Here is a 26,843-nt window from a genome sequence, read left to right on the forward strand (position 1 = left end):
AGTACCAGCTCCTGCAGCTTTAATTCTGGAGTTGGAGCTGTTGAAAACCACAGGAAAGGAAAAAAAAAACCAAGCCAAAACCCAACTCATGTAGTGAACACCAGTGAGTTTGTTTAAAAAAACCCAAGCCTGCAAAGATCAGAATACAGACAGCTGTCCTGTTTTAAGAAACTGGCAGCTGCACACTGCCAATTACCCAACACCTGCTTCTTGCCCAGGTTTCAAATCTCCACTGTTGGAACAGCCTCTAGGGTTAAGGTGGATTTTCTCAGTCCCATTTAAGACACTGTCATTGTGTGATCAGCTTTGCAGATTTCATTGAGATGTGTAAATACTTACTTGGAAAAGCAATAAGGGGGTTGACTCACAAATGAAGATTGACCAAAACCAAATCCTTTATTTCCACAACTGTATAAATGTGCTCCAAGTATGTGTCCAACACAAGTTAGAAAAACAAAATAGAACATGCCAGTTGCAAACTAGATCAGTTCACCGACGTGCTGACTCCTTGGTATTAGGCTTAGTTACACAAGACCAGTCACAGTAAAAAGATACATTTTAGAGTACAAAGTAGCAGGATGTTAAGCCATTTCAGCTTGTGCACATACAAGTCACACTTCTGGCAGAAAATGCAGAGAAGTTTGCATTACTATGCTGGAAGCTATGTTGCATCACTTTAAATGGCATCAATATCGATATCGTCATCTTTATTGTTTGCAGGCTTCACAGTTTCAACTTTAGGTACACTGGCAGTTGTGGAGTACACCACCTGTGGAGACAAAACACTTTGTTTTACTATACTAAGCAGAGGAGTAATTTTAACACCCAACCACCCTCCTAACCATGGCCCCTTATCATGGGGCTTTTTAAGGCAGAGCTGTGCACGTGCATCTGGATGAAGCAGCATCCCATACCCAGGAGTGGAGACTATATTACTGGGAGAAGAACACCCAAACAACTCCTGTGACACTCCAACCACAGCCAGCTGGAGTGCAACCAACAGATTTTACCTAGGCCTAAACTGTGAGGGAAATGGTCAGTTATTCTTCCATCAGCTTAACCAACAAACAGACCCCCACTAACTCACTTAGAACGTGAGACATGGCCGTTGATACCTGCTGTCAACCTTGCACTACATGAGCTGCTACTGTGCAAGAGACTGTCACTGTGGAATGGTACAGTCTTGGGCTGTCCAGGTGCAATTGCAGTTGTTACAGTGATCTCAGGTAGACAACTGAAAACAGTTAACAACACTGACAGACCACTGTAAATGGAGCTTTTCTCCTGTTCCAAACACGCACAGTAATACCCCAAGTAATCCATTTCAGAGTGCACCAGGACAAGGTTACATGACTTAAGCATGCAGGAACAGTGCAACCTTGAAGCTGCTGACAGTAAACAAGTCTTTCCTACCTCTATGTTTTCATCTTCATCCTCTTCTTCATTACCGGAAGATTCTTCTTCAGCTTCCTTTAGCCATTTAATAAATGGTTCTGCTTTGACACGGATTTCTTTGGCAAGATCCTTTGAAACATATTTCTTTGAGGCCTGAAAGACAGAGACTTTGTGTGAGCACTGAAGGGGTTTACACCAGACTGTACCCAAATGCTGCCTAAATTGAACTCTAACCTCGCCTGCTGCCTTCCACAGCCCATTTTTGGGAAGGAGGCTTCTCACTGCACAAGCTACACCAGAATGGAGAAGGCAGATGCAACAGGCTACACCTTGAGGTATTTAATTGCTACAGTACATTACACACTGCCCTTTACCTTTTCTGCCCAGCCAAGGATGACTTCTTCTTCAAGAAGATCTGCATCATACATTTCCTTCAAAATATGTGGTATTTTTGAAATAAGCTGAGACTGATGCATGCCTACCACACACTCGAAGCCATGGAGAAGGTACCTCTGAGCTTTCTTGTTGTTGTGGCAGAACTAGAATTGTGATAAAAACAAAAGTGATTGAATGAGCTTTTTTACCCTCTTCTCCAGACTGAACAGAGAGCAGAAGCAGCTCTATGAGGTTGCAAAGTTTACAATAGTTCATAACTATCCTTCCCAGCAGTTCCCCCTAGCTGAGAAATTTATAAGTAAAACACTACAAAAAGTCTTCTTCCCCATAGTATCAAACAACTGCTACAAAAACCTCCAAACAGTTGTCACAATGAGTGCAGAAGAGATGGCTTACACGAAGGAAGTGACGTCTGTATTTTCTTATTTGTTCACGAATCTTTTCGTCAAAAAGGACTTCAGTGAGAACAAGTGGGCCCATAGCCTTTACATCCAGTCTCTCTGCTTCTGCTACAATGTCTTTGTCAGAAGTATCGATGACACCTTCTTCCTTCTTTTTCTAGAGGGAAACAGGTACAGAGAGAAACACTTTAATGCCACTTGAGGTCTGCATTAATGCTTTTTGCACTCTTCCCTTCCCACCGCTGGCAGAACCAGTACTTTGCAGAAGCTTTGCGCAGGCTGTTTGTAGTTTCCTTACAAACATTTTGTACCACTATGGCTGAATGGTTACATCAAGCAAACAATCAGACAATAGCTACCTTTACAAAATCAAATAGTAAGTTGACTCTCTCCTCCACAGTTCTTTCCAGGTCTTCACTAAGTGTGAGGTTCTTTGCATGGTCACTGATTTCATCCATTCTACGCCTCTGGGCTTCTTCTGTTGTGTCCTCACCCCAGTCATCATCATCCTCCTCCTCCTAAAATACAAAAGCAAAACAAGAGATTTACACAATATTACTGCAGGCTTATTTTAGGTGAGAATAGAAATGACACAGATGTGACAGCATTTTTATTAAACTAAAGAAATGTTTATAGTAAAATTTGCAAGTCAAAGATCATGGATAAAGTACAAACACAGGAAAGAAGTAATGGAAGCTAGACCTGAATCTACAGACATCTGTAGGGCTACCTGAACTGCAGTTTTACCATTCTACCTAGTACACAGCAGACAATCCCAGTATCTGAAAAGGAGTGATAAAGGATATGTAGCTTTCACTTAGCAAGGAGCACAAATGCTGGTACTAACGAGCTGACAAAGCTGCCAGAGAGAAGAATCAGGGACCCTTCTATTCCAGCACTAAGTTCTGCATAGAGTAAGACCTTTAAGGTGCAACGTTGACTAGCAAGGAATGCCAGTGATTCCAAAGGTTTAAATCTGAGCAAGACACCACACACCCTTATCTCCCCACTTTCCCTTCTACTTACCACAACCTGTGGAGGAGTAATCTCCTCTGGTGGTGGGGGTGGAAGTGTCTCATTGCTGGACACAGAACCATTCTCTTTGTCCTTGCCTTTTCTGTTCTTCTTCTCCTTTTCTTTCTTTCCTGTACCAGTGTCACCACTTTCTGCAAGTGAATTTTAATGTTTTGTTCTATGAACTAGAGCAAACTAGAAAGTCCCTGCACCTCTGCCAAATCCCCAAGTGGGTCTGGATGCTTTCATTAGCTGCAACTTATGGGTAGTACCTATCCCCAAACACATTCAGGGAAGACGTTCATCCAGTAGGGAAACCTCTGGTTGCACTCCAAGTCTTGTTTGTCACAAAGATTGTCCAAGTCTATATAACAGGTGACCTCACAAAGCAGAGACCCCTGGAATAGGTTAGACTTTTCTATTCTAGCAAGCTTAAATTGCAGCAGGCAACTAGATGCTTACTACAGAGTGTTGCTTGCACAGATTACAGTTTGCATTTATACTACAGTTTTAACTTCCTACTCTCACACTTCCCACTGACTCAAAGGAACAACTGCCATGAGCTACTGCTAACTGCTTTCCTTCCTCCTAAGTTTTGTCCTGCACAAGAAAATCCAGCTTTTAACAAATAGCTCTACTTGGGAAGGACACAGTAGAAGGAGGGAAGAAACTACCAGAACAGCTACTTCATCTTGATCCCCGAACATACTCTAGGAGTATGCTGGTGCCTTTTTACATTTCAGTAAGATGCAAGCTATTTATTTTTCTACTTCAGTAACACCAGTAATACAGAAGTTCTCTTTATCCCCACAAGTAAGGAAAGGCACTTACCAGGTGGGTTTTTGAGAATGAACGTGCAGAGTTTATGGTTTGTGTCAAGCATGCCTCGATAGCCACAGGCTTTGCAAGAGTTACCTATAGTTTGTTTCTTAGGATTGACATGCTGTAAAGAGAGAACAACCTCCAGTTAATTTACCACTTACAGAACAATTATACATTAAAATCTAAACCTGATGTTGACATTATCATCTTCAAATGATTAAGGCACATTTAGTTTAAATACTTGGTATTACCCCCTGGAGAGAAAGTTTAGAAGTAGCGATTTATCTCAGAAGTTAGGAACTGTTAGAGATGTAAAACCTTCCCAAAGGGTGCAAGAGTGTGTACGTGATTTTCTGTTTATAGCACTGCTTCCACAAACATCTAATATAGTGCTTTCTCAGCATCACTGTTAACACAAAGAGCACTCACCAGATCAGTTTCAGGATTCTCACACTCAGGACAGAGAACAAATTTTTTAATGAATCCATCCAACATGTCTTGCAGCTTATTCGCCTCATGAGATCCATTGACAATGTAACGGTCATTCTTAACATCAAACTGGGTCTGTGCTCCCAGCTCACAACCAAAAAATTTGGTAGGATCTGTAAAGAAAGCATTAAAAGCTCTACAACACTTCTCTTCATTGTGATTCTTAAAGAGCAAGTCAATAGGCTATTACTTCTTTCTGCTCATTATTTCATCCTGAGATAATCACATTTCTTTCTTACAAATCTTCAGGCAACAGTATAAATGCTTTTTTAGCTAACTAACACTACCATTTCAAACAAGAGCATTAAAAAACGTTGTGTCATTCCACACTACTACTTACACGTTGGAGGCCGATTAAGCGCCTTTGCAACGTCAACCATGTTGACTATAACCGTCTTTATTCCATTTCCTTTGCCCTCCACCTAAAGAAATCAAATAACGTTTTAAGGTTAAATGCCTGCAAACAGCCAGACCCAGTGTACATTATCTGTTAAACTACACCAAAATTCTGCTTTGAAGATCATCTCCTTACAAGACCTAACGTGCACAGTGTGGACCAAAGGAGCAGACACCCTCCCTGCCCGAAGTGGCCAAGCATTACCATTACCTCTCTTTCCCCCCAGAAAAAGCAGTTATGGGAGAACACTCCCTGCTTACAGCTGCTGCTTCGGAAGTTACCTTGGCAATCAGACGGGGCATTTTGTAGCGATAGAACTGATCTGAAACACTGCGGTTGACGTTGACAGACATTTTGCCTTATTAGTAGCTTTATCAATAAGATGAAGAGATCTTTGATTGCAGTTTTTTGGTATCTTCTGTCTGGAGAAGACGGGATGACATAAACGACTGCAAGAGTTCTCGGTCTCTGACATGAAAAAATTTTCGCCACTGAGGCTGTAAGGTTCTTGCTTGTATGCTATGTTTCCCCAATACAGGTACCAGTGGCTGCGCAACAGCTCTGCAAGTGTGAAGAAACAGAAAAAAATTAAGTTTATCTTAATGTACATCAATCTGTTCTTACTACAAAGTTATGTAAGGGACTATATCTAGGGTGAGAAAAAGGTAAAAGCACATTTGTTATGCTATGGCTTTCTTCAGCCTGTGCAACTGAAAGTAACAGCCTTGGGTTATACTGCTAAGGAACTTTTCCTTAGCTACACTACAAAGATTTCCACCCTCTCTTACTAGCCTAAAACCACTGAACACCTTAGAACTACTTTTTGTACAATCAACTCCCTCAGGAGTTCTGGGATCACTAAGAAAGGGCACACTCCTTGATTTATTATGCAGACCAGTGACTTGCACCATAAGGGTCATGTGGTATGGTTCAGGCTGAAGGGCACAGAAAATCAGGAGAAAGATCTGGAAATCAGTTTCAAATTCCACATCGTACCATGAACCCATCACATAAACTGAAGTCTGCCAAAACATTGAGAAATATAAGATGAAGCAGCAGCAATCTGTAGCCCAACATAGTTTTTACATGGCTTACCAGTTTTTAGATCGGAGTGGAAAAGAATTGAAAATTACGTAATTCTCCCTCTCACTTATGGATTCTCATAGCAGCTTCTGTTGAGTTCTGACTTAACAATAAGCCTGATAAAGTCTGACAGAAGTTGCTTCACTGTAGAAAGCCTAGCAATGCAGAGGTACAGAGCAGTGCAGCAGCTTTTCCAGTTGATTTTTTTTCTTGGGGGAAGGGAGGAGGGGGAGGAAGGGGAAGGAGGATGAATCCTATTATTAACGTTGCCTTGAGGAGTATTTACATATTTAAATTAACACGTGCCTCTATAATCAGATCTATGAGTACTTAAGTCACAACTGGTTGACTACACAGGCAACCCTGACTACAGAGCATGGCTATTCTGACACGTCATCATGTTGTTATCGTTAATGACAGAAGCGTTGACACATAAAAAAACCTTATTAGTATTTATGTGTAAGAGCGTGCCTATGGTGCAACACGATCCGAGTCCCTCTGGTCAGGTTTACAACTTCCTTACACAATAAGCAGACTTGTACGTGCCTTGTGTCCTACATTAGCCCTGATGCAATTTTACCCTTCCTCAGCAAAAAGTACACCGCGGACTCCGTTTTAAACACACGGTTTCCTTCCCCAGGATGTCTAAAAAGAGCCACCACATAACCTGACCACGCGTTTGCAGAAGTGCTGAGGAAGCAGCTCTCTCGGTGACCGAGTTCCCAGAAGGAGCGTGCCGTTTTTCCCTCCTTCCAGAGTACAGCATATGTCTGCTGCAGGCTGAAGCTCCCTCTCCTGGTCCCTACGACACCTCATCCCAAGCACCACCCCCCTATACGCCGTGCACGGAGGAGAGCGGGAAGGCAGACCGACTCCCTGCCGCACAGCGCCACGTCCCCGCCCCGCTCGCGGTGAGTCATAAATGCAGCAATTAAGCACTGAGTCAGCGCTGGGAGCCACGGGGGAGTCACCGCCGGTCGCGCATGCGCCGCGCCGCGGGACGGGGCGCTCCGCCGCCCCCCCAGGCCGGGCCGCCCCCCGAGTGTCCCCCCGGGGCCGCCCCTGGGAGCGCGGGCCGAGCGCCCCCCCCCGGGCCGGTGGGAACTGCGCCACTGCCCCCCCCCCCCCCGCCACAGCGCGGGAGGCGCGGCCCCGCCGCCGCCATCTTGTCTCGTCGCATGGCGGCGGCGAAATGAATATAAATAAGTAATTTTAAAAAAGAGAAAGCCTCTCTCCCCCCCGCGAAAACAAACAATAACCCTGCAGCTGACGATCTACGGCTTTCAGGTTTGAATTCTGTTGTGCGGTTTTTTTGTTGTTTGTTTCCCCGCCCCGCATTGGTTCTTTCCTCCTCCCGCCGAGGTTCCGGACGCTTCGTTACACAAAACCTCTGCCGATATCCACCGTTCACCGGCAGCCTGAGGCCCCAGCCGAGCCTAAATCACCCGCCCGCTCCCCCCACCCTCACCCCGCTGCCCTCACCCGCCCCAGCCCACTACTAACACTCACCGTTTTCGTCCAATAAAGACATAAACCCAACGCTGCTCGCCCCGGGCTGCGACGAAGCCGATTGTGAGAGGAGAACAGGGCCGAGGGGGCGCTTATATCCAGACGGAGAGGGAGGCGGAGGCGGACGCCGCAGCCTCCGGGTCCCGGCGTCCTGGGGCGGGCGGTATCACCAGGGAGAGCGGTGCCGGGCAATCTGCGGGCAAGACACAATCAGGGGCATCGTTAGCGGCGGCACCTGTGAGGGAGAGGGTGGAGGAGAGGGGGGAGAAGAGGGAAAGGGGGAGGGAGAGGCGGCGAGCGGCGCGCAGCTGAGGCAGGAGGGGGCGGCGGACGGGACCCGGCAATGGCTGCCCCGTACTCACCTCTAGAATGTTCTCGCTCCGACTGAACAACGCCAGAGCTGGGATCAATCAGCCAGCGGCGCGCTCCGCCCCCCGCTATCGCCATTGGCTCACCATTCGCCTTGCAGCGAAGCTATTGGCTAAGACCCCGCCGCTCCCCCTGCCCATTGGTGAAGAGCCCTATCAATCAACGCTTTTCCTCCCTCCCCCCGTGCCCTCCCCCCCGCCAGTGCCCCGAAGGACATCGCGTCTACAGCGACCGAGTCTCGCGAGACAGCACGGGGCGGGGGGCCGGGGCTGCGCGGGCCGGGCCGGTGCGGCGCGCTCGGGGCTGAGGGGCTGAGGGGCTGAGGGCGCTCCTGGCCTCCCCCGGCCCCGCCACCCTGCCCGCTTTGCCGAGGCACTGCCCCGGCGCGGCGAGCGACGCCCTGGAGGGCTGTGACACAATGCGTGACATCTCAGAAACTATGTTACAAGTTATTTTCCAAATAATTTAAAGCAATTAAGTTGCTGAATAAGTTGTGTTTTTCCTGCACAGCCGGCTTTCGGGGTGTTTGAAAGAGCCTGTTATTTAACTCCAGTGTCATAAAGACTCAGCGTTGGGTGGCTCTGGGTGCCTGGGCTGCCTTACAAAGGATGACACAATTGTCAACACGCATGTACTCTGTTCTTAGTGGGAAATGTTGCTAGCCTATGTGGCTGAATTGGGACCCTGAATGAAGTGCGTCTATGGACTTATTTTCACGTAAAAAGCAGAAAACTTTCGTCCTTTTCCCCCTGTTATCCATTCTTTCCCATCTTCTTCCCTCATCACTCTTCCAGTATCACAGGAATTATGTTTTGGGTATTTTAGAGTGTCAATAATGTTCAAGTGGCAAATCTTTTTTTCCTGACTATGAATAGAGTGGGTAACCAGCTCTCTTACCCCTACAAACACTCTCCAGCAGAACAATGCTCCTCAGTTACTGTCACTGTCTTACTGAGTAAAGTTTCTTGATGGCTCTGTGGGAGTATGGAGGAAAAGAGACGGAGCGACACTAAAACTAGTTGTGATGTTAAATAATGTTATATACTCTAAATTTCTTCATGCCTGAAGTTAGTTTTGACATGTTGTTTTCCTGGCTGAATTTGATATCACATTGATGTGGTCTGAGGTGACATCCCTCCAGCTGAACCTTGGAGTACACACTGAACATTTTTGGTCTGATATGCAAAAGAACTGCCCTCAGGAAGGTGGCTGATAAATGAGGCTTTCTTGGAAGTCACAAAAGCTGGGCTACTGCCACTTCCAGTGGAACACAATAACAATAAAAATCCTGTTCCCTCAGCTGGAGCAACCAGATATAAATGTGCACATCTCAGTGTTTTCTATCGAGACCCTCCTTGTTGCAGCTGTCCTTGCTATGTCTCCTTTCAGCATATGGAATAGCTGGTCTTTGTAGCCAGGACACTGTTCTATAAAGCATCATGGAACCTTAAAGATCATCTTGTCCTAACACATCAACATGGGCAGGGACACCTTCCACCGGACCAGCCACATCCAACCTGGCCTTGGACACTTACAGGGATCAAGAGTCCATCATGTAAGTTTGTCTTGGACTTCACTATCAGCATTTGAAAAAGGCAAAAATTCTTCAGGATATGTTAAATGTCTCCTGGATAAATGCACAGCAACACTTTCTGAAATGAGAGAGAGTGTTAGGGTAAAATAAGGAAGCAGCTCCAAAGTATGTGAGGCTTGGCAGTTACCATGAGGGAAAAAAGTAATAAAAAAAGTGGGAGGTAAGAAAAGCACAGCGGGAAATCCTTTGCTGTGAAAATATGTGGCACATATAACTTGCTAAATGCCTCCTGTCTGTGGCTTTAGCTCAGTGTTACAACACCTAGGGGGTTAATAAATTACGAGTGTTAAAGTATTCTGTTGCCAACACCACTTAGCTGCTGGGAAAGAGACCCTGGATTTGGTACTATTTGACATAATGAATAACTCTGAACAGTTATGATTAGTAGAATAAGAAATAGATGGTGTACATATATATATATATATAGTCTATAAATTTATATAAGTTGAAGATGTACTTTCAGTATGGTGTTTCTTCCACAAAAAGGTCTCATCCAGGTGAAGTTACACAACATTCTCTTGGTTTATGCAAACCAGACTAAAATTGTGGATTATTGACTTCATGGTGCCTACTTGTTGATTTTTCCTGAGGAGAAAATTCATTAATATTAAATGTTGGATCCCAAATATGTTTACTGAATCTCAATATTTACAGTTTGTTCATTTTAATGTTTCATGGTATGGATAAGAGAAAAATATCTTCTCTCCTCTCACTTTAAAATGTTATGATTTCATGAACCCTGAAGTTCATAGTTCACATTGCTTGTGTGGCCTTCAAAATACAGACTGCTTGTGTACTCTGCATTTTGTTGACAGAAACGAAGTAGGTTTTATATATACTTTTGTAGGTATGACATTTTAAATGGCATTAATAAGTCAGGTTTTGTGAGTGGCTTCATGTCTACGAATAGGAAGTTTTCCACAGTTGAACTTAGGGTGCATTTCCTTATCACAGAAATCCTTTATTGTTGCTGAGTTCAGCCCTGAACAATCCAAGTTTGTTCTATGTTGCCTTGGCCAGTTTTCAATAGGAATAACAAAGAGTCAATGACTGTGACAATGCACAAAGTCAAAACTCTATTAAAATTCTTAACATATTTAAAATCTTCACAAATTGGTGCTGAAATCACATGTCTTTTTATCTCTGATTGGCAACTTTGTGTCCTGTCAGTGGTTTATTCAGCGAATTTGTCCTCTGTCGGTGGTGTGGCTGGCTGTGAACATAACCCTGTGAACATAACCACTCAACGCCTTCTTGGTAACCTTGGCCTTGAAGAATGTTTTGTCTCCACTGTGTATATTATCTCCCAGTGGCTCATTCAGAGCTCCTATTTCATCCAGTGCAGGCAGGAGCATTAGCACCTGAGTAAGGGATTCCTCGTCGTGCCATCTTCATGGCTTTGGCTGTAATTTCAGGAGATGGAAGGAGGGCCAAGCTTATCTATAGTTGTGTGGAATAGCAATAGCCTTTCTTCTTCCTATCTTGGCAATGTGCAGAGAAAGTTTAATTATTTACATGCCAGGTTGGAATAGGTAACCTTTAGGAAAGCATGGGTTCGAAATCCATTGGGATTGACACTAGACATTGATCAGTCACAAGGGCAGAGGTTGATTCTGGTTTTTCTGTCCCGGAGCTTCACAGTTGTTTTTGTCTGTCACCTCACTGGTCGTCTTGGGGAAGTTCACTTTGTGAAATGCTTTCCTTTCCATGCTCTGTAGCACCATCATTCCTGTTAGCTATTACTAGTAGTCCAGGAATTAATAAACAGAGAAAAACATGAGAACAAGTGTGTGATGTTAGACACACATATAGCCATTACTTATGGTAGTTACTTTTGTTGCTTCTGTTGCTGTGCAAAAATACTAAAATCTCCCAGCTAGGGTTTGGGTCTGAGTGCCCTGAAAGGCATGAGCTCCCTGACAGCATGAGCTCAGCTCTGCCCCAAATCTGGTGTTGTCATCTCAATAGACACAGTGAGGTTCCCTCTACCCTCCCTCTTCCAGTGTATGTCTGCCTATGTAAGAGAGTTGACTCAGCAAGGAGAGGCAAACAGCTTCTCTGCAGAACATGAACCAGTGTTTGATGGCAGTGAAGTCCCTGCCTTGGAGTCCTGTCTTTTCTCTGTGTGTCTCAGCAGTAGGTGGATGTGCTGATGATAGGAATCAGGGAAGCCAGGTTTTTTCAGTTTGTCCAGGTAGCACTTTGGCTATGGGCCTAACTGGCAACCACTACCATTACCTGGCAGTTGCATGCCTGTGGTTGGCAAATCTGCCTGCTACATTTATATGGTTGCTGAAAGAAGTGGATGTGGAAGATAAGGAGTCAGCTTCCAGCTGAGAACATGCTCTGAAAGCTACCTGCCTGTTCATTATGCCCACTAGTAACCACTGCATTTACATTTCTCTGCTTCTTGCCATAGTCAAACTTCAGACATCAAAATCTCCCTGTGTGTTAAATCTCTCTTCCTGTATCCTTTTAGCAGTTTACACTTCCATTTCATTAAAGGACTTGCTCAGGTCCTCTGCAGCTGTCATGTGCTTTGCCTCCTCCACAGATTAACCCTCCTTCATCTTTTTTCTTTGGCTTGTGATGGTCTGGCAGCCAGTGCTGTGATTATCAGTATAGATTTCCCAGCAAATGTTGATTCTAAGTGGGAAATAAGAGTAATGAGCACTTGGCATGATCTATTAGCTTTTTACTTTTCCTAAGGGAAATGTTTGGTAGCCTCTGGTATTGAGACCTTATCTCCAAACTTCCTTGTAGTCTGGGGAGACCCTGGAGATCTTAAGTGCTCTCAAGGTCCTTGTCCTGTGTGCAGAAATGTGGCTGCTGAGCTTGTTTCTAGGGGTCTGTGCTGCTGCTGGCAGTAAGTTTTGCTCACCTGTTCTGCTCATTTGAGCATGTAGGAGTTTCTTTGCTTTAGAACAATACGAGGGCATTGCTGGGAGAGCTGAGGTATGGAGGCAGTACTGAGGCCCATGTAGGGATTAAGTTTGTGCTTCTGCTGGCAGATCTAGGAAGAGGATAAGGTATTCCCAATGCTTGTCCTGAAAGGAAAAGCCTGTTTTGAAGGCAAAGGAAAATCTTCATGTTTTCCAAAACAAAACCTTTGAAAGTGTTGCATGGCTGGTAGGGCAGTGCTGTGCATTTGTAAACAGACAGGCACATCACAGAAAACATTTTTTTCTCCGAAGTCTGATTCTAAATCCCTGAAGAGTTGCCTCTCTTGCAACCTTGAAGGTATTTTGCAGGGAACTACAGGTCTTAGAGGAAAGTGCTGAATTTTTACATCGTGGTTGAGAATTTGCTGCTTGTTTGGTATGTTGGGCCAGCAGCTTGAGTACAGCTACTGCCAGCTTCTTAATAAAAACACAGGGATTACCTTTTGTAATGAAGCAAATAATACATGACTGCCAAGCAGTGCCAAAGGCTTTGAATGCTCTGGTGGTTTACAGCTCAAATATTTATATTACTAAAGTAAATTATTTGCCAAACTACAAAGCAAGGCAGGGGGAGTGATACTTAAATAGGAAAATTGAGGCAGAAACTTTGTCCTATGGTTTGCATATGCCAAGTGTTATGTATGCTTATGGTATTACATAGACTAGTAACAATACTGAAATAGCTAATAACACACATGGTTTCCAAGAGTGGTGTAATAAATGAAGTCTGGTTTTAGCCTATGGGGATCCTTTGACACCTAATAAAAGCTGACTTGAAGCACCAATAATGTCTCACTCTACCTGTGAATGTCACTGTGTTTGGAATTATGCAGGGGGTTCAGGAACAGGTAAATGGTGCTGAAGACACAGGCAGGTGGATACTCACACACAAACACACACACACCACCATTGCATAAATCTCATTTTTTTAAGAAATGAGGCTAAAAATATCCTTGAATATGAATCCAGATCAAACATGGTGTAAAATGTAAAGTCTGGCATGATTTTATTGACCTAATGTAGTCTTTTGTTTTTGACAATGACCCAGGAGACACGGAAGGCAAAACTTTTAGAGGGATTTTACTGCCTTGAGTTGTTTCCAAAATTAGTTTTCCAAAATTTTTAAGATACATAGTTGGGCCAGTGAAGGCTCAAAGGCATAATGTAGGGTGAATTTTCCCTTGAAGCTCAAGGGTATTATTTGAAGAAAAAGTCTTATCCACATTGCCTGTTTTTGAGCTTTTTACTTGGGATAGTCTTAGGATATAAGCTTTCCTGAAACAGGTCTTTTCACAGAGTTGAAGTGATCTAAAGTAAATGCTGCCAATGTCATGATTTGTGGCTGCCATACTCATCTGCGAAGCTATGGCACCAACAACTGAATTACATTATGTGATAGCTGTGGACATTTTAACACTGTAATTCTTTCAGAACTTGATTTTAGAATTCCAAAATGATTGTGTGCATGTAAGTGAAATCACATGTAAAAGGCATTATTCAGCACTTAGTCTAATTTATATGTGTTTCACCAGTGTCCTTAATATGCCTTTTTCTCAAGCCTGATTTGCACATATTTCCAGCACAGTAGCATTTGCCTTCAGTGCCTGATATAGACATGAGGCATCTGAATAAGCTGCAACTTGTGATTGTACAGTTCTCCATAGATTTTTTTATCTGCTATGTCTTCTTTGTAGTAAAGAACACAAAGTAGGGCTTCTTAAAGTTCCTCCCAACAATTCCAACCTCTAAAAGCTGAGATACTAAAAAATACGCTGGCTGTGTTCAGTGTTGTTTTGCTGCTTCTCACCCACAGTTAGTTTTTAATTATTCTCATGAATGATTTACTGCTCCCTTTCTATCATGTTACTTTTTCATTGTTGCCTCCAGCAGACAAAAAGCTTTCAAAGGGTTCTTTAGGGCTTAATGTATTGTTTGTCCTAGATATTTGGCATGACTTATTCAGAAATGTGTAATAAATACACAGCTCCTCTCATTTCTGATTGTTTGCACATCCAAAACATATCCCTGTACTAGCCATTGTAAAGAAAATTAACTCTAACCCAGCTGAAACCATTTGACAGATTAATGGATGACCAGGTGATGGTGATTAGTCTCTTCCAGATGAAGTTGTGAAGGATGTGTGGGTGCAGGTGGGATCTTGAAGGTCATGTGTAAATACATGTGATCTCATTCAAGTCCATGGGGAAGCAGCATTTTATACCTGTGGATAATGTGCTAGTTTAACTCAGACACTTTACTTCTGAGGCATCTTTCCTGGTAGTGGCTCCATGCATTTATCCCTGATTGTGGACATATAGATATAATACTTCTGTCTTCAAAGGCATATGCTTGTAAGTGGTTATGTTTTGTTAGCAGGTATCCAGTTCTATTGACTGGTTGCACCTAATGTGGCTTAAGAAAGGCTACTTGCTTTTTTTTTTTTCTGGTGCACTGAGACAAGGAGTGCTGCAGCAAGGGGTTTTGATAGTTTAGTCTATCTGCTGTGAGGGTAAGTCTCTGTGTGGGTCTACGTGCCCTGAAGGATGTTTACTGGTAGCCATTTGATAAAACTTCTTTTTGTTTTATAGATAAGAAATTGTGAATCTCAGTGCCACTGCTGCTCCCACAGAGCAGTAAACAGCTGAGTCATACAGATGAAGGCTGAAATTTCTTCTCTCACAGATGTGACAGGTGTCCCACTGAGTTCCTCTGCAGAGAGTCCTGAGCTACAGAGTTCTGCACCCTGAAAAACATTTGGATGGGCAGGGAGTGAACAGCTTGTCCCTTGCACCTTGTCCATCTCTGTGCTAACTCTGGTGCACAGGAGGCATGTGCTGTGGTGTGTGCAGGCAGATCACTCAGAGCTCACTCACATCCTGGAGCAGCAGGGAAATGGACAAAGTAGTGGTGAGCTGCCAAGTCCCAGCCTGCTGGCTAAGCTGCTTGAGAGTCACTCTATAGCACAAACCTGCTATAGAGTGAGCCATGGAGGGCTTCCCTTACCCTAGCAAAGGGCTTAAAGGCAGCTCTGTAGCTTACTTTGAGTGTGGCAGGTTTGCCTGATTTTTGCCTGTTTACCTATCGTGCTCCAGATCTGCAAATAGTGTTGTGTTTCCCATACTGATTCTAACCTATCTCAGTATATCTCCTGAGGGACCTTTGGAAGACATGATCAGTGTTGGGGAGGTGTGTCTCCCTACATCTGTGGACTCTGCTCAGGGCTATTGCACAAAAGGCTGTGCAATATGTTCTTCCAAAGACCTGCTAATGAGAACACATGAATCAAAGGAGAGTTAATAGTCATGGGTTTCCCATAGCGGTCTCTTTCATGGGGTGATAACTAATGACTGCTTCTCAACAAATAAATAAATATATCAGATAAAATAAAGTCAGAGTCTTAAGCCTGTACTCAGGACCAGCTAAGCTTCAGCCATTTCCTCTGACCACTTTTAAAAGCTTGGCATGCATTGCTTATACAGGAGAGCTGTGCAAGGGCTGTGAAAAGCCATATATGTCTTAACTCTTGTTCTGTGTGTTTTATCTTGTCCGTTTCCCACTGGCACTGACTGGAGGGCCTGTCATTGTGCTGTCCATGCTGCTAAGGCACGAACAGACAGTATTCTGTACTTAAATCCTGCTTTGAAAATTTCTTCATAATATGTCCCTAGAAGAAACTTCTGGTTTGTTTATTTTGATTTGTCCTTTGGTTGTGGCTGGATGCCCAGTCATGAGCCAGAATCAAACTGGCTGAGTACCAACACAGGGCAATTTGCAGCTCCTCGTAAGCGACTTCAGTTCATTTTGGCCGTGCCTCGGCAGTATTTCCCAGAGCCAGTCATCTGTGCTTCAGCTGATTGGGGTGCAAGCTGAACTCTGACTTGCCTGGCTGAGCCTGCCAAGAAAAGCATTAGCTAAGCAGAAACAGTGTGTGGCTAGGGGCAAAGGTGAGCATGCTTTAAGTATCCACATCTTGATACTGAAAGGATGCAGCTACAATCTAAACAGGGTAAAGGGGACTGGGCAGACAGACAGCCGCCTGAGGTGACCCAGGAGTACACAGCACGCTGCTTGCTGAGAAAGGCCTCTTTGTTCCCCTGCATTATGCCTGCCCGTTTTGAGTGAGATGCAAAAAAAATGCAAGAAACCAAACTATATGGCCTTGATGACATTCTTCTGTTTCTTGGCATTGTTTGTTGTGCTTAGAAAGGCCTTGAATGTGTTGGACCATAGCGTGTATCTCATCCCCAGGCAAAACAGAGATGTTTGTGCAGCTGGCTTGCAGCTCCTCTGTCCCTTATATGCAGGCTAGGAGATGGAGAGGGTGTCTGAATGCTGGGGCACCTTTCCATCATGAGAATTCACAGCTGAATCACAGATGAGAGACAGGATACATCTACTCAAGGTCTTTGTGTTTAGGAAGAAGTGAGGAGCAAAGGTGGGGAGGAGACCTTTAACCATCACCTACCCCTTTATCACTTGCTGCTGTCTGCCAGTATTTGTGTTGCTTCCCCGTTCCCATTTAGATTACAGCTTGACCAGTGTGACCTGGATTTTCAGACCTTATTTTGAACACACCTAATGCAAGTCTTGCTTTGGTTGAAGCCCTGCTGTGTCCATGAGTATCTCTCAAAGAGACAGGGGAGTGTTTCTTATCAGTTTTAGAGGGATAATCTTACCAGAGTTCTTGTACTTCACCTGGGTATTTGCAGTTCCTTTTTGTTGTGACAAGGCTTTAACACTTCGATAAATTACTCCTGCCATAGGCTATTGATAACATGATAAAAAAGACTGCACTTCGAGTTACAACTGGTTTTCTTTTCAGACCATCTTTCATATCTATTTCTGCACTGGCAAAATGGTCAGACTTTGGACCTTGAAGTTGTAAGCTGGAACATCAGAGATACCAGTTCTGTGCTTCCCTGAGCTTTGACAGAATTAAAAAGTTTGGATATATGACTTGACTTCCATAACTGTCAAATGCCTGTTTGGCAAAATAGCTTTCTTGAATGGGACACCCCAATTCTGGGTTCAGCTCGGCACTGTTTGGTGGGGCTGTTTTGCTGGAAGAGATAGCTTCCTCTTCCTGCAGGGTTCAGATCCAGCCAGGAGACATGTTGGGTATTGGCCTGAGGTACACAGTCTTTTAGGAATCCTGGCTGCTGTTAGTGAAAGGCGATTCGAAAAATGTAAACACTTATTTCTTTTAGTTGTCCCCTACTTTGGTGTCCAGTAGTGACAACTTCTGAGCCCACTGGCATGACAGTAGCTTTGGTCACTTTTGGAAATTTGGGACTACGTGGACCCAAAACATCTGCCTTTTCATGAGAGGGCTGAGGTAAGCCCCATGTCTGTGCTCCAGTCTTGTGCCTTTCTTGAATCTTTTCCATTTCCCATTAACTGTGGAGCTTTAAAAGTTAAAAAGCAAGCCTCTTCAGACTCTCTTCTTTTTTTGTTACTCTCATGTTCGTTCTCATTTCAGCTCCCTAAGGGGAAAACCAAATGTCATTTGCAGTTCATTGCTGTGTATTACATTTATTGCCCCTGTCTTGCTCTCTTTCAGAGCATGAACCCAACCAACCAACTTCTTATCAGTTTGACAGGCTGTGTCTGTTGTCCTGGTGACTGGTGTAGTTGCAATATCATCTTGTACAGAAGGCAGAGAAATAGATGCCTCAATATGTGGGTGTAGCTGTGTGTGCACATGACATGATATGTGACTTCATATATCCCAGGAAGTCACTGGGATATGTGAAGATAAGATCCAAGTCCTGGGCTATGTATGTGAAAGATGAAGCAAAAACAAAACGGAGAAGGTTGCAAAGCTAATAGCTATAAGAGAAGAAATGGGGCTGTGTGTAGGAGTTGCAAATGCTCTGCTCTTCTCAGCATCTGATCTATATACCCGTAATTTAGTGCATTTGTATTTGAGAGATACTTGCCCGCCAGCCTGCTGTCTTTTTCTACCCACTCCATTTCTCCCATTTCTTACTTAGGTTTATGGACATGAGAAAGAATAATGTTAGTAACACTTATGAGTCACGTTTTCCATCCAGACACGCCATGCTTAACCCATTCATACACGTCCTTGTATGGCATCAACTCCAGTTCACCAATTACTCACATGAATCAATCAGACTGATTTTTGCAGTTCCCTGTCACAGATTATGTCCTAGGTGCTAACAGAAAGCCCTGCTTTGAGCAGCATATGATCTAAATGGATGCCAAGGAACAACAGATGGAAAGAGATGGGTATGGGAGCACAAAGAAATAGTGAGACATCATTACTCAGCACATAGGCAATGGTGTCAGCACACCAGCTGCCTAATGCTTGGGACGGCTTTTGCAGGCTACATGGTGTGTTCTTGTTTTAGTGTTGGCTGGTTCATGTAAATATCATCGGCTTTCAGCCGTTGAAGAAAATGTGGGATGGAGTAACCAAGATGAAACCGATCCTGGCTAGTACAGGCTACATATTATTTAGGGGATAAGAACTTATTCAGGTCTTCTACAGGTGAAAGGATTGTAAAAAGCCTTCCGGTTTCTGTGCTGAGTGGTGACAGCTTTAACCTGCTGGGATGAAAGTGGGGCACAGCCCAGGGGCTCGTGTTTCATGTATGGTGCTGTGGTGCTGTAGCTGTGGTTGCTATGGGGAGGGAGTGTCTGGTTAATCCCCAACCCAGCTAATCTTCCATGGCTAATTGAGAACTGAATACATTTGGTTTACTGTAAAATCTGAGCTTTCTGAACACTCATTACCAAGTATAACTCCACAGTCATCAACTGAGTTCTGCACTACGTGCAAAATCATGGGAAAACATGTCTGATCTGCTGCCTGCCTTGTTTTGCTTATATATCTATGCCCGCAGCATTTTCCTTGCCTGGGTTTGCTTATCTGTGACCTCCAGAGGCCTTGCAGCAGATAGGATGCTCTGCTAGACCTGCCAAATCTCTGCTCACATCTGTGTATTCTGAACAGCTGGGGGTGGTGGTGGGGGGGCATTTCTGTGGGACACATTGCAGGCAGGAGCTGATGCAGCAGATCTGTCTCCTCTAAGGCAATGCTTTGAGGCAGGCTGTGCTTCAGGGGTGGTCACTAGAGAGAAGAGATTGGCCTGTGAACAGCATTAGTCAGACCCTGTGCCAGGACTCCTGATGGGATGTGCCACATCTTCTGGCTGAAGCATCAGAGCTCTGATGACTAACAAGGAGGGGTTTAAATAAGTTGTGGGATGGAGCTTCTGTCATGTAAAATTCATGATGCTGGCAGGCTATTTTGAAATAAAACATTACCCTCTCTGAAAAAGACACAAAGAATTTCATGCTTGTAAAAAAAATAGAAAAAAGGGATATTTAAAGTATAAGTTGGATGTGGATGTTTGGATGTTGGATTTTGGACTTGCTCTTCCAGCAGCTTTGTACTGGAATGACACATGCACATTCCCATGAGGAAAGGTAGCAGTGACGGGAACATCACTTTGTTAAGAGGAGGAGAGGACTGGTGCTTTCTGTTTAGCAGCAATAGAAGAATTGCATATCTCACCTCTGCAACACCTTTAGCTTCTGGGGTGGCTCTGTGACCTTCAGAGATACCATGCATGGTGCTGGTGGGCTACAGAGCAGGCCTGCACCAGCTCTCCTGTTACAGCACAGCTGATAACCTGGCTCCTGTTACACCTTTAGTTCTGCTTTTTGTTGGCCTGCCTGCCTGTGCCCATTGTCCTCCACTCATTAGTACTACTTCTGTTACCAAGATCAGACTGTTTTCCTTGGGCCACTCATAAGTTTCATGGGTGTTGTGAATACTGAAATTTCTAAGGGACTTGTGAAAGTCCTGTGTACCTTGAGCTAGTAAGGCATGATTATGTAGCCCTTCCCTTGTAACATGAGTTCTTCCTCTTAAGGGAAGCCAGATAAATGAAGAAGCTATTTGTTGTTGTTACAAAAGGCTTTTGAGCTAAACGGGACTCTGGCACCAACCACTAACTGCATAATTTCAGGAGTGTAACTGAAATGGCTGGAAATCTGGTTTTGCCTCTAATGAGTGCAGTGAATAATTGCTGCTTTCAGCTCTTTTTCAAGGCAGTATTAGCTCTCTGGTTTAAACAATAGATAGAGAATGTGTGTGTCAGTGACTGATTAAGTATCTGTGGATTGATTGATCCCCCAAAAAATATGGTTATGGAAAATTCAATGCAACATCACATGCGAGGTATTGCAGGTTACAGGTAGCAGAGGTGATCTGTGTGAGAGTATTACAGGAGGAATGAGGAAAAAATGGAAAATTTGGGGTATAAGAAGCTGTTTTTATAATGTTTGTCCCAGACCACTGGTTATCCTGGGAGCAATATTAGAAACAGGGAGCATATCAATGTTAGATGATGAGGTAGCAAAGCATGGCTAACCCTCCAGACAGCTTGTATCAACCAGGACATTCTAACTTTCAGAATATGTCCCATGTTCTTAAAATATCCCTGAGCATCCCTGAATATAGTTTTCACTTTCTGCCTCTTAAACACAGAGTTGAGTTCCCATGCTGTGCCATGTATAAGAGGGCCTGCCCCTTCTCTGTTCACTTGTGCTGCTTATGTTTGCAGGAGAACCTGCTGTTGCCTGCCCTGCATGGAAGACATAGTTTATATAGCTCCATCTGCAGTGTGTACCTGATGCTCTGTGACAGCATGGTCTTGCTGGAGAAAGAAATGTTTTTTGGAGTTTGGAAGTTGAGTTGGATCTTCTCTAGTTGTCTTTGTGTTTGCCTGTGTTGCTTCTTTTGAAGTTCTTGTTTATTTTTGCAAGTACTTAGATGGTACCAGCAGTTACCTGAGGAAGGAAAGATGCTTGGGATGGGAGCTTCAGGGCTTGAGATCAATTGCAAAACACAGATGAAAACAACTTTAATGAATTTTAGTGTCTGCAATGTTTTGGTGGTGCCAAAGTACTCAAGACCCCAAAAGGGCCCTAATTCTGGCTCAGCAGGTCTTGGGCAGAGACAGAGGCAGAACAGATGTCAGCAAACTCTCCCAGCCAGCTCAACCTCTTCCCTTTCTCCGTGGCAGGAGAAAATTGTCCCCATGCTTTCATCCTCTCAGCAGCAAATTCCAATGTCCCTCGCTCAGCTTTGAAACCAACAATCAGAGGTGTTTCCCAGCTGTGCAGAAGCTCTGGGCTGGTGGTGGTGTTCTGGGGAGGTGGGCAAGAAGGATTCTATGTGGAACTTCCCTCCTGCTGAGGTGACTCACCCTAGCAAGCAACGAGTGCTGCTTCCATTGCGCGATCTGCAGCCCATCGTGGCCGTGACTCATCAGCCTTACAGCTGACCCTGTGCCCTCACAGATCATATACATCTGGTTTTTTCACGTGAGTGGAAAGTCAGAAGACCCCATGGGCCTGGAGATGGGTTCCTGACACTCTTTGTTGCAGTTATTTTCTGGAAATGTAGACTGTGGCTCATCTGCTCTGACGTACACATATTGGTGCCTGAGCTACTCATTCTGAATTCTTTCTGCTGCTGATGAAGAGAATGAGGCAGTGCTGGTGTGCTGCTTGACTGGCCTATTTTAGATGTCTGCACTCATTTGAAAGGAAAGACACTGCCTATTCTTGTCTTTTTTCTGCTTATAGAAGCAGTCTGGGTTATCCACAGAGATGTACTCTTTTTCACACTGGTCATGCACCATTAGTGGAAGGACTCACCTCCTCGGAACTGGAATAGTCTGATGACTTAAGCACTGGGCAAAAACTCTGGATTCCCCACATAGGCCAGGTGAAAGCTAGGTGAGTAGAGACCTGGACACAGAAGGTCCTACCTCCTGGGGCCCTCTCCCCTGGCTTGTTTGTCTGATGGATATGTGTCAGGTTGTGACCACTAACCTGCTGAATGAAAAGCTGTTGCAGGATTTTGTTTCCTCTATTTGTTTTGTTTGTGCCAAGGAGTAAGAAGGGCTCTCAGAAAATAAACTTGAATCTCCGGACAAATTTTCTGTTCTCTGAACTGGGCTCTCCTGCTGACTTTTGTCTGGTTGCTGAGGTCTTGGGTATACCCTTTCAGGAGATGTGCATTTTCCATTATCCTTCCAGCTCTGCCTGATTCCCCATCTCCCGTAACCCCAGGCATCTTTTCTGCTCCATATCCTCATCCCTAGTTACCTGAGTCACTGTCTTGCTTTTTCATAGTCTCTCCATGCTCTTGTCTGGTTTGATTTGCTCATTGCTGCCTGTGTTTTGCTTCATTGACCGCCAAGGCATGTGACCTGCAAGGTCTCTTGATAGTGTGATTTTGTCTTTTCAAAAGAGGCCCAAGATCTCAGCAACCTACCCAAAGAACTAAAAAAACAAACCACCCCAAACAAGACAGACAGGAAAATATACAGTGGATCTTTCTGTGTGCTCATAAATAAAAGTCAGACAATCACATGGTTTTCTAAAAATAACACCCATAGCAAGTGTTTTGGTAGGAATAATACTGACCTAGTTTGCATGTTGCCCACATGCAAAGAAAAAAAAGTTGATGAGGAAAACCCATTGCCTGATGGAGTATTTGCATTTGCTGAACCAGATCTGATTTGAGAGGTGGTTAAACAGCTCTGATAGTCTCTTCTTGGGACAATACTCTCAGGCACATGGTGTGACTTTTGGGAATGTCCTGTGCAGGGCCAGGAACTTGACTGCTTGGGGAATGATCCTTGTGGGTCCCTGCCAACTCAGCACATTCCACAATTCTGTGGTTCTTGGTGGCCCCTCTGGAGGTTTCAGAGAGGGGCTAGGGGAATGCTCGCTGGCAGCATGGCCCACAGCAGTCACTTGCCTTCTGTGTGGGCTGGATGTGTCAGCTGCACCTGTGTGGTGCAGTCAGTGAGAGCCCACATAAGCACAAATCCTCTTCTGCAGCCTCAGTCTGGGATGTTCATGTCCAGAAAATGGGCAGAATATCTCTGTAATCTATGAACCTGAATTTGTATATGTGAGTTTAGCTTTCTGTCTTCATCTGTGGGGCAGATTGAAACATTTTGATATTGGAGGAAACCACTTTTGACTGCCCAGCTCCTGCCCACCCCAAGGACTCAGTCTGTGCTCTTGTCCTTGTCCCTGTGGTCAGCATGGCAGCATAGCCCTGGAGCAGGAGCTATACCTTGAGGGACATGAGAGAGTCATCCCTGCCTGCCAGCTCCTTCTCATCCTGTCTGAAGGGATGTTGTTCAAGTGCTGGCGTGGACCTGGAACTGTTCTCTATGGGCAGCTCAGCACCAGTGACAACAGTGACAGCAGCCATAAAGTGCTGGTATCAAGGTAGCATCCCTCACAGTGATGGACTCACTTAGATTTCCTGGAGATCACCCTTGAAGATCACTGATCTTGTGAGTATTATTGGTTGATATGCAAGTTTACTGGGACAGGCATGTGGAAGGATCTCGGGCAGATGAGGGTAAAGTGGATCAGCAGCAGAAGCAGGATGAAAAGGTCCTTTCCCCAGGGCTGACCCATCTTTGTGTCCCTCTCAGCTTACCACTATCTTTACGTTATTGAGTGCCACAGGATGTTCTTCCCATGTGTTGGAGAACTGGCAGAAGCAGAGGTGTCCTGCATGGCTCACCAGTAGGACATGGCATTGCCTCATTGAGGTCTCCCTAGCTTCCCAGGGGTGATGGATGTGCAGTGTCTGCAGCTGGATCCCACCATGGCCTGGCAGTGTAGGGCTCAGCAGGCCTCTCTGGCTCATTTGCTCTTGGCATGCTGTGATCCAGCACAGCCTCGCTGCCAGCAGGAGCTGCCTCTGAGCTGCCGGAAAGCTGCAGGTGGCTCCGGAGCAGCAAGCGGGCCACCCTGCTGTGCGGTCATGTCCTCCACAGCCTTGGCACATCTCAGCCTCTCCACAGAGCCGTGGCTGCCTGGCCTGTCACATGTGCTGTAAGGAGGGCTGTAGCCCTTTCCAGACTCTGAGATGAGAGCAGAAGTGTGTCCTGGAGTGCTTTGTGGGGTTATGGATAAAGCTTTTATGGCAAACAGATGCCATCATTTTCCCTTAAGATTATATCCTCTTTCTTTTTTTTCCACGTCTCTCATGATAAGTGATACATGAATTTCTGACTCTGAGCAGCCTTGATGCTGGGAAATGCTCCCATTCAAGCAGAGAATCTAGGTCAGCTGCTCATAAGAATAGCTCAAGCCTTTACTGAATGCAGTGGACAGACCCTCAGCGGGATGGGTTTTTCCCTGGCTTGTTTTGTTCATAGTGAGCTCCAGAAGTTGACAGGCATTTTGTGGACAGCAGCTATAACATCCTGCCAGCAAGCTCGATGCAGGCATTACTGAATCATGCATCACAAGGAAAAATAAATACTATGAGGTATTAATTGTGATTTTTAACCTAAGACAGGGCACTCAGTTATGAAGATTTGTATCTATGATCGAGAGGATCTGATTCGTGAGAACATACATTATAAAAATGGGATTTGAACTTTTTCTCTGATTCTGCACCTATAAATAACTGCTCTTACATATGGCATCTAATTATTTAATTGTATATGCAGATTACATAGTCATTTACATGCTGTCATCAATGATAGCAACTAACAGCACTGGCAGTTATTTCCAAGCACATATGGTAATGCCAAAGGTTTTAAATATTACTCACTACCTGCCATACATATGAATATCTCTCCCCGTCTCTTCCTTTCAAAAACATTACGATAAATTAATAATCACAAGGTGCATCTGCTTCTTCTTGGAATTAGTTGCACCACAGAAGATCTGTTCTATTATGCACTTTATATAAAATTACAGTCCAGCTTAGAGTTCCTGATTTATCTGGGTGTGATGGCTCCTTGAGACTGGGAAGGAAGAGGAAGGAAAATGTTAATATGCTTTTTCTCCATTTTATTTATACATGCAAAGGGTGGGAGAAGGCAGTTGCAGACATGAAGGACTCAGGTCCCACTTGTACAAAGTGCGATCCATAGACATTTTTATCCAGAAGTTATTTTATATTTATTTGGCCTTGCTTTTATGTAGACCTCAATTGTTACCCATGGTAAGGTTAGTAGGAATCAGGGCTAGGCAGTGCCTCGTTCATCTTCTTATCCTCATCAACAAAATCAGTGCAGTTGTCTTTTTCCTGATATAAAACACATTTTGAGCATGGAAGCCTGTATCTTTCCTGCTATTTTACCCATTTTGCCTACCTAAGGTATATTGAACTGTGAAAAGTGTGGTAATAGCCAAGGAGATTTCAGTGAACATAAAACCACTACTTGGCTTGGAAGCTCTACATTAAAACTTCATGCAGAAAATACCATTAATGACCCATTTATTCAAACAGACAAGCTCCAAAGCAGCAGCCTGCAAATCCAGCAGTGCTGTGTCAAGATCACCTGTCTTAACTTGGTTTGCAGTTTGTGTGATTTTCAGAGGTTATTGACTCCAAGGCATTTGTTGTCAGGTAGTCATGGAGCATACAAACACCACTCTGCACCACTATGTCCTGCTCACTAAACAGATGTATACAGTTAAGAAGCTGAATATTTTCTTTGAAACAAAAGAAATTAGTCAGTTACTTAAATCCTTTGTTGGAATGTGGCCTTAATTTTTTTTTAAATTAATTTTCAAGAGTCTTATCTCCTGACAGCCAGTAAATAACAGGTGCTGGATATATAAGGTCATAACAATGCAGATAACATACTTGTTTGTGATGGGAAAAAAATAGTGATTCCTTTTTCAATTTGCTCGATAATTTAAAAACATGCTTACAAGTCACCTAATTTTGGTTCCTGGAGGACCACATCTTTCTCCTTTGCAGGGAGAATCTTTCTGTGAGTGAAGGCGGCAGAGTGGCTGCGAAGGAGGCGGCAGAGGAACAGTGCCAGTGTGCTGGCAGTTGGTGCTGTGCAGCTCTCAGGAGCTGGGGTAGTGTCTCTGGATCTTTATATAGCACTCCTTCCACTCTGCTGAGATGTGGGAAGCAAGAGAAAGATGAGATACATCCTGATACTGACAGCAAATGAGTGCATTACAAATGCTCTTCCCTTTCCTTTACCTTGCCTTTTCCTGATGCTTCCCTCCCCAGGTTTTGCCCATCTCTTATTTTCTTGATATTTCTTTCATTCCTATAGGAGAAGGATGGGTCAGAAAATGCTGAAGATTCTCAGGCAGCTTCCACATCATGAAACAATGCTGAATTTTCCAGTGACATTTCTCTTCTAAATGCTTTTCTGGTTTTGGAAGAAAACCCAGTGATGCTGTGTAAATGTTTTATCACCATGTATTTGGGAAGTCTGCTTTATTCAGCCTGAACTGATGTTAATAAAATTTTAATGCTTCTCTTTGTGCTCATGCAGAGTTCCTCCTCAGGGTATTTTTCTGAAGTAGTTTCAGACAATGATTAGCTCTCTCCCAGGACCATCCTGGGTGTCTCTTGGTGTAACAAGTCCCTCACTGGA

General features: G+C 44.2%; 1 protein-coding gene and 1 non-coding gene across 4 annotated transcripts; both read right to left on the bottom strand.

The window, feature by feature from the left end:
* Positions 1-371: 371 nt before the first annotated feature.
* On the bottom strand, positions 372-8,020 carry EIF5 (eukaryotic translation initiation factor 5). Of its 3 annotated transcripts, XM_085061290.1 has the most exons (12): positions 7,869-8,020; positions 7,507-7,699; positions 5,196-5,475; positions 4,858-4,939; positions 4,458-4,630; positions 4,038-4,149; positions 3,219-3,358; positions 2,552-2,710; positions 2,188-2,349; positions 1,770-1,934; positions 1,414-1,548; positions 372-769 (listed from the first exon to the last, which is right to left on the bottom strand). In XM_085061290.1, exons 3-12 carry the CDS (start codon positions 5,265-5,267, stop codon positions 677-679), a joined length of 1,293 nt encoding a protein of 430 aa, XP_084917416.1. In that variant the 5' UTR covers positions 5,268-5,475; positions 7,507-7,699; positions 7,869-8,020; the 3' UTR covers positions 372-676. The 3 variants fall into 3 exon arrangements, with proteins under 3 accessions (XP_084917416.1, XP_084917414.1, XP_084917417.1); XM_085061288.1 differs by lacking the exon at positions 7,869-8,020 and having other exon boundaries at positions 7,507-7,840; XM_085061291.1 differs by lacking the exons at positions 7,507-7,699; positions 7,869-8,020 and adding an exon at positions 6,010-6,167.
* On the bottom strand, positions 3,560-3,683 carry LOC146435920 (small nucleolar RNA SNORA28). Its single transcript, XR_014852951.1, has one exon. It is a non-coding gene; the product is annotated as a small nucleolar RNA SNORA28 (small nucleolar RNA).
* Positions 8,021-26,843: the final 18,823 nt, after the last annotated feature.

Source organism: Lichenostomus cassidix, chromosome 5, assembly GCF_008360975.1.
Source record: "Lichenostomus cassidix isolate B80296 chromosome 5, HeHo_3.0, whole genome shotgun sequence".
Classification (NCBI taxonomy): Eukaryota; Metazoa; Chordata; class Aves; order Passeriformes; family Meliphagidae; genus Lichenostomus; species Lichenostomus cassidix.

Excerpts from the sequence above, each read along its gene's own strand:
- EIF5 (XM_085061290.1), bottom strand. The coding sequence starts at position 5,267 with ATGTCTGTCAACGTCAACCGCAGTGTTTCAGATCAGTTCTATCGCTAC. Across the intron at positions 4,940-5,195 it reads TGCCCCGTCTGATTGCCAAG|GTGGAGGGCAAAGGAAATGG; the intron begins GTAACTTCCGAA and ends TGATTTCTTTAG. Across the intron at positions 3,359-4,037 it reads CATTCTCAAAAACCCACCTG|AAAGTGGTGACACTGGTACA; the intron begins GTAAGTGCCTTT and ends ATTCACTTGCAG.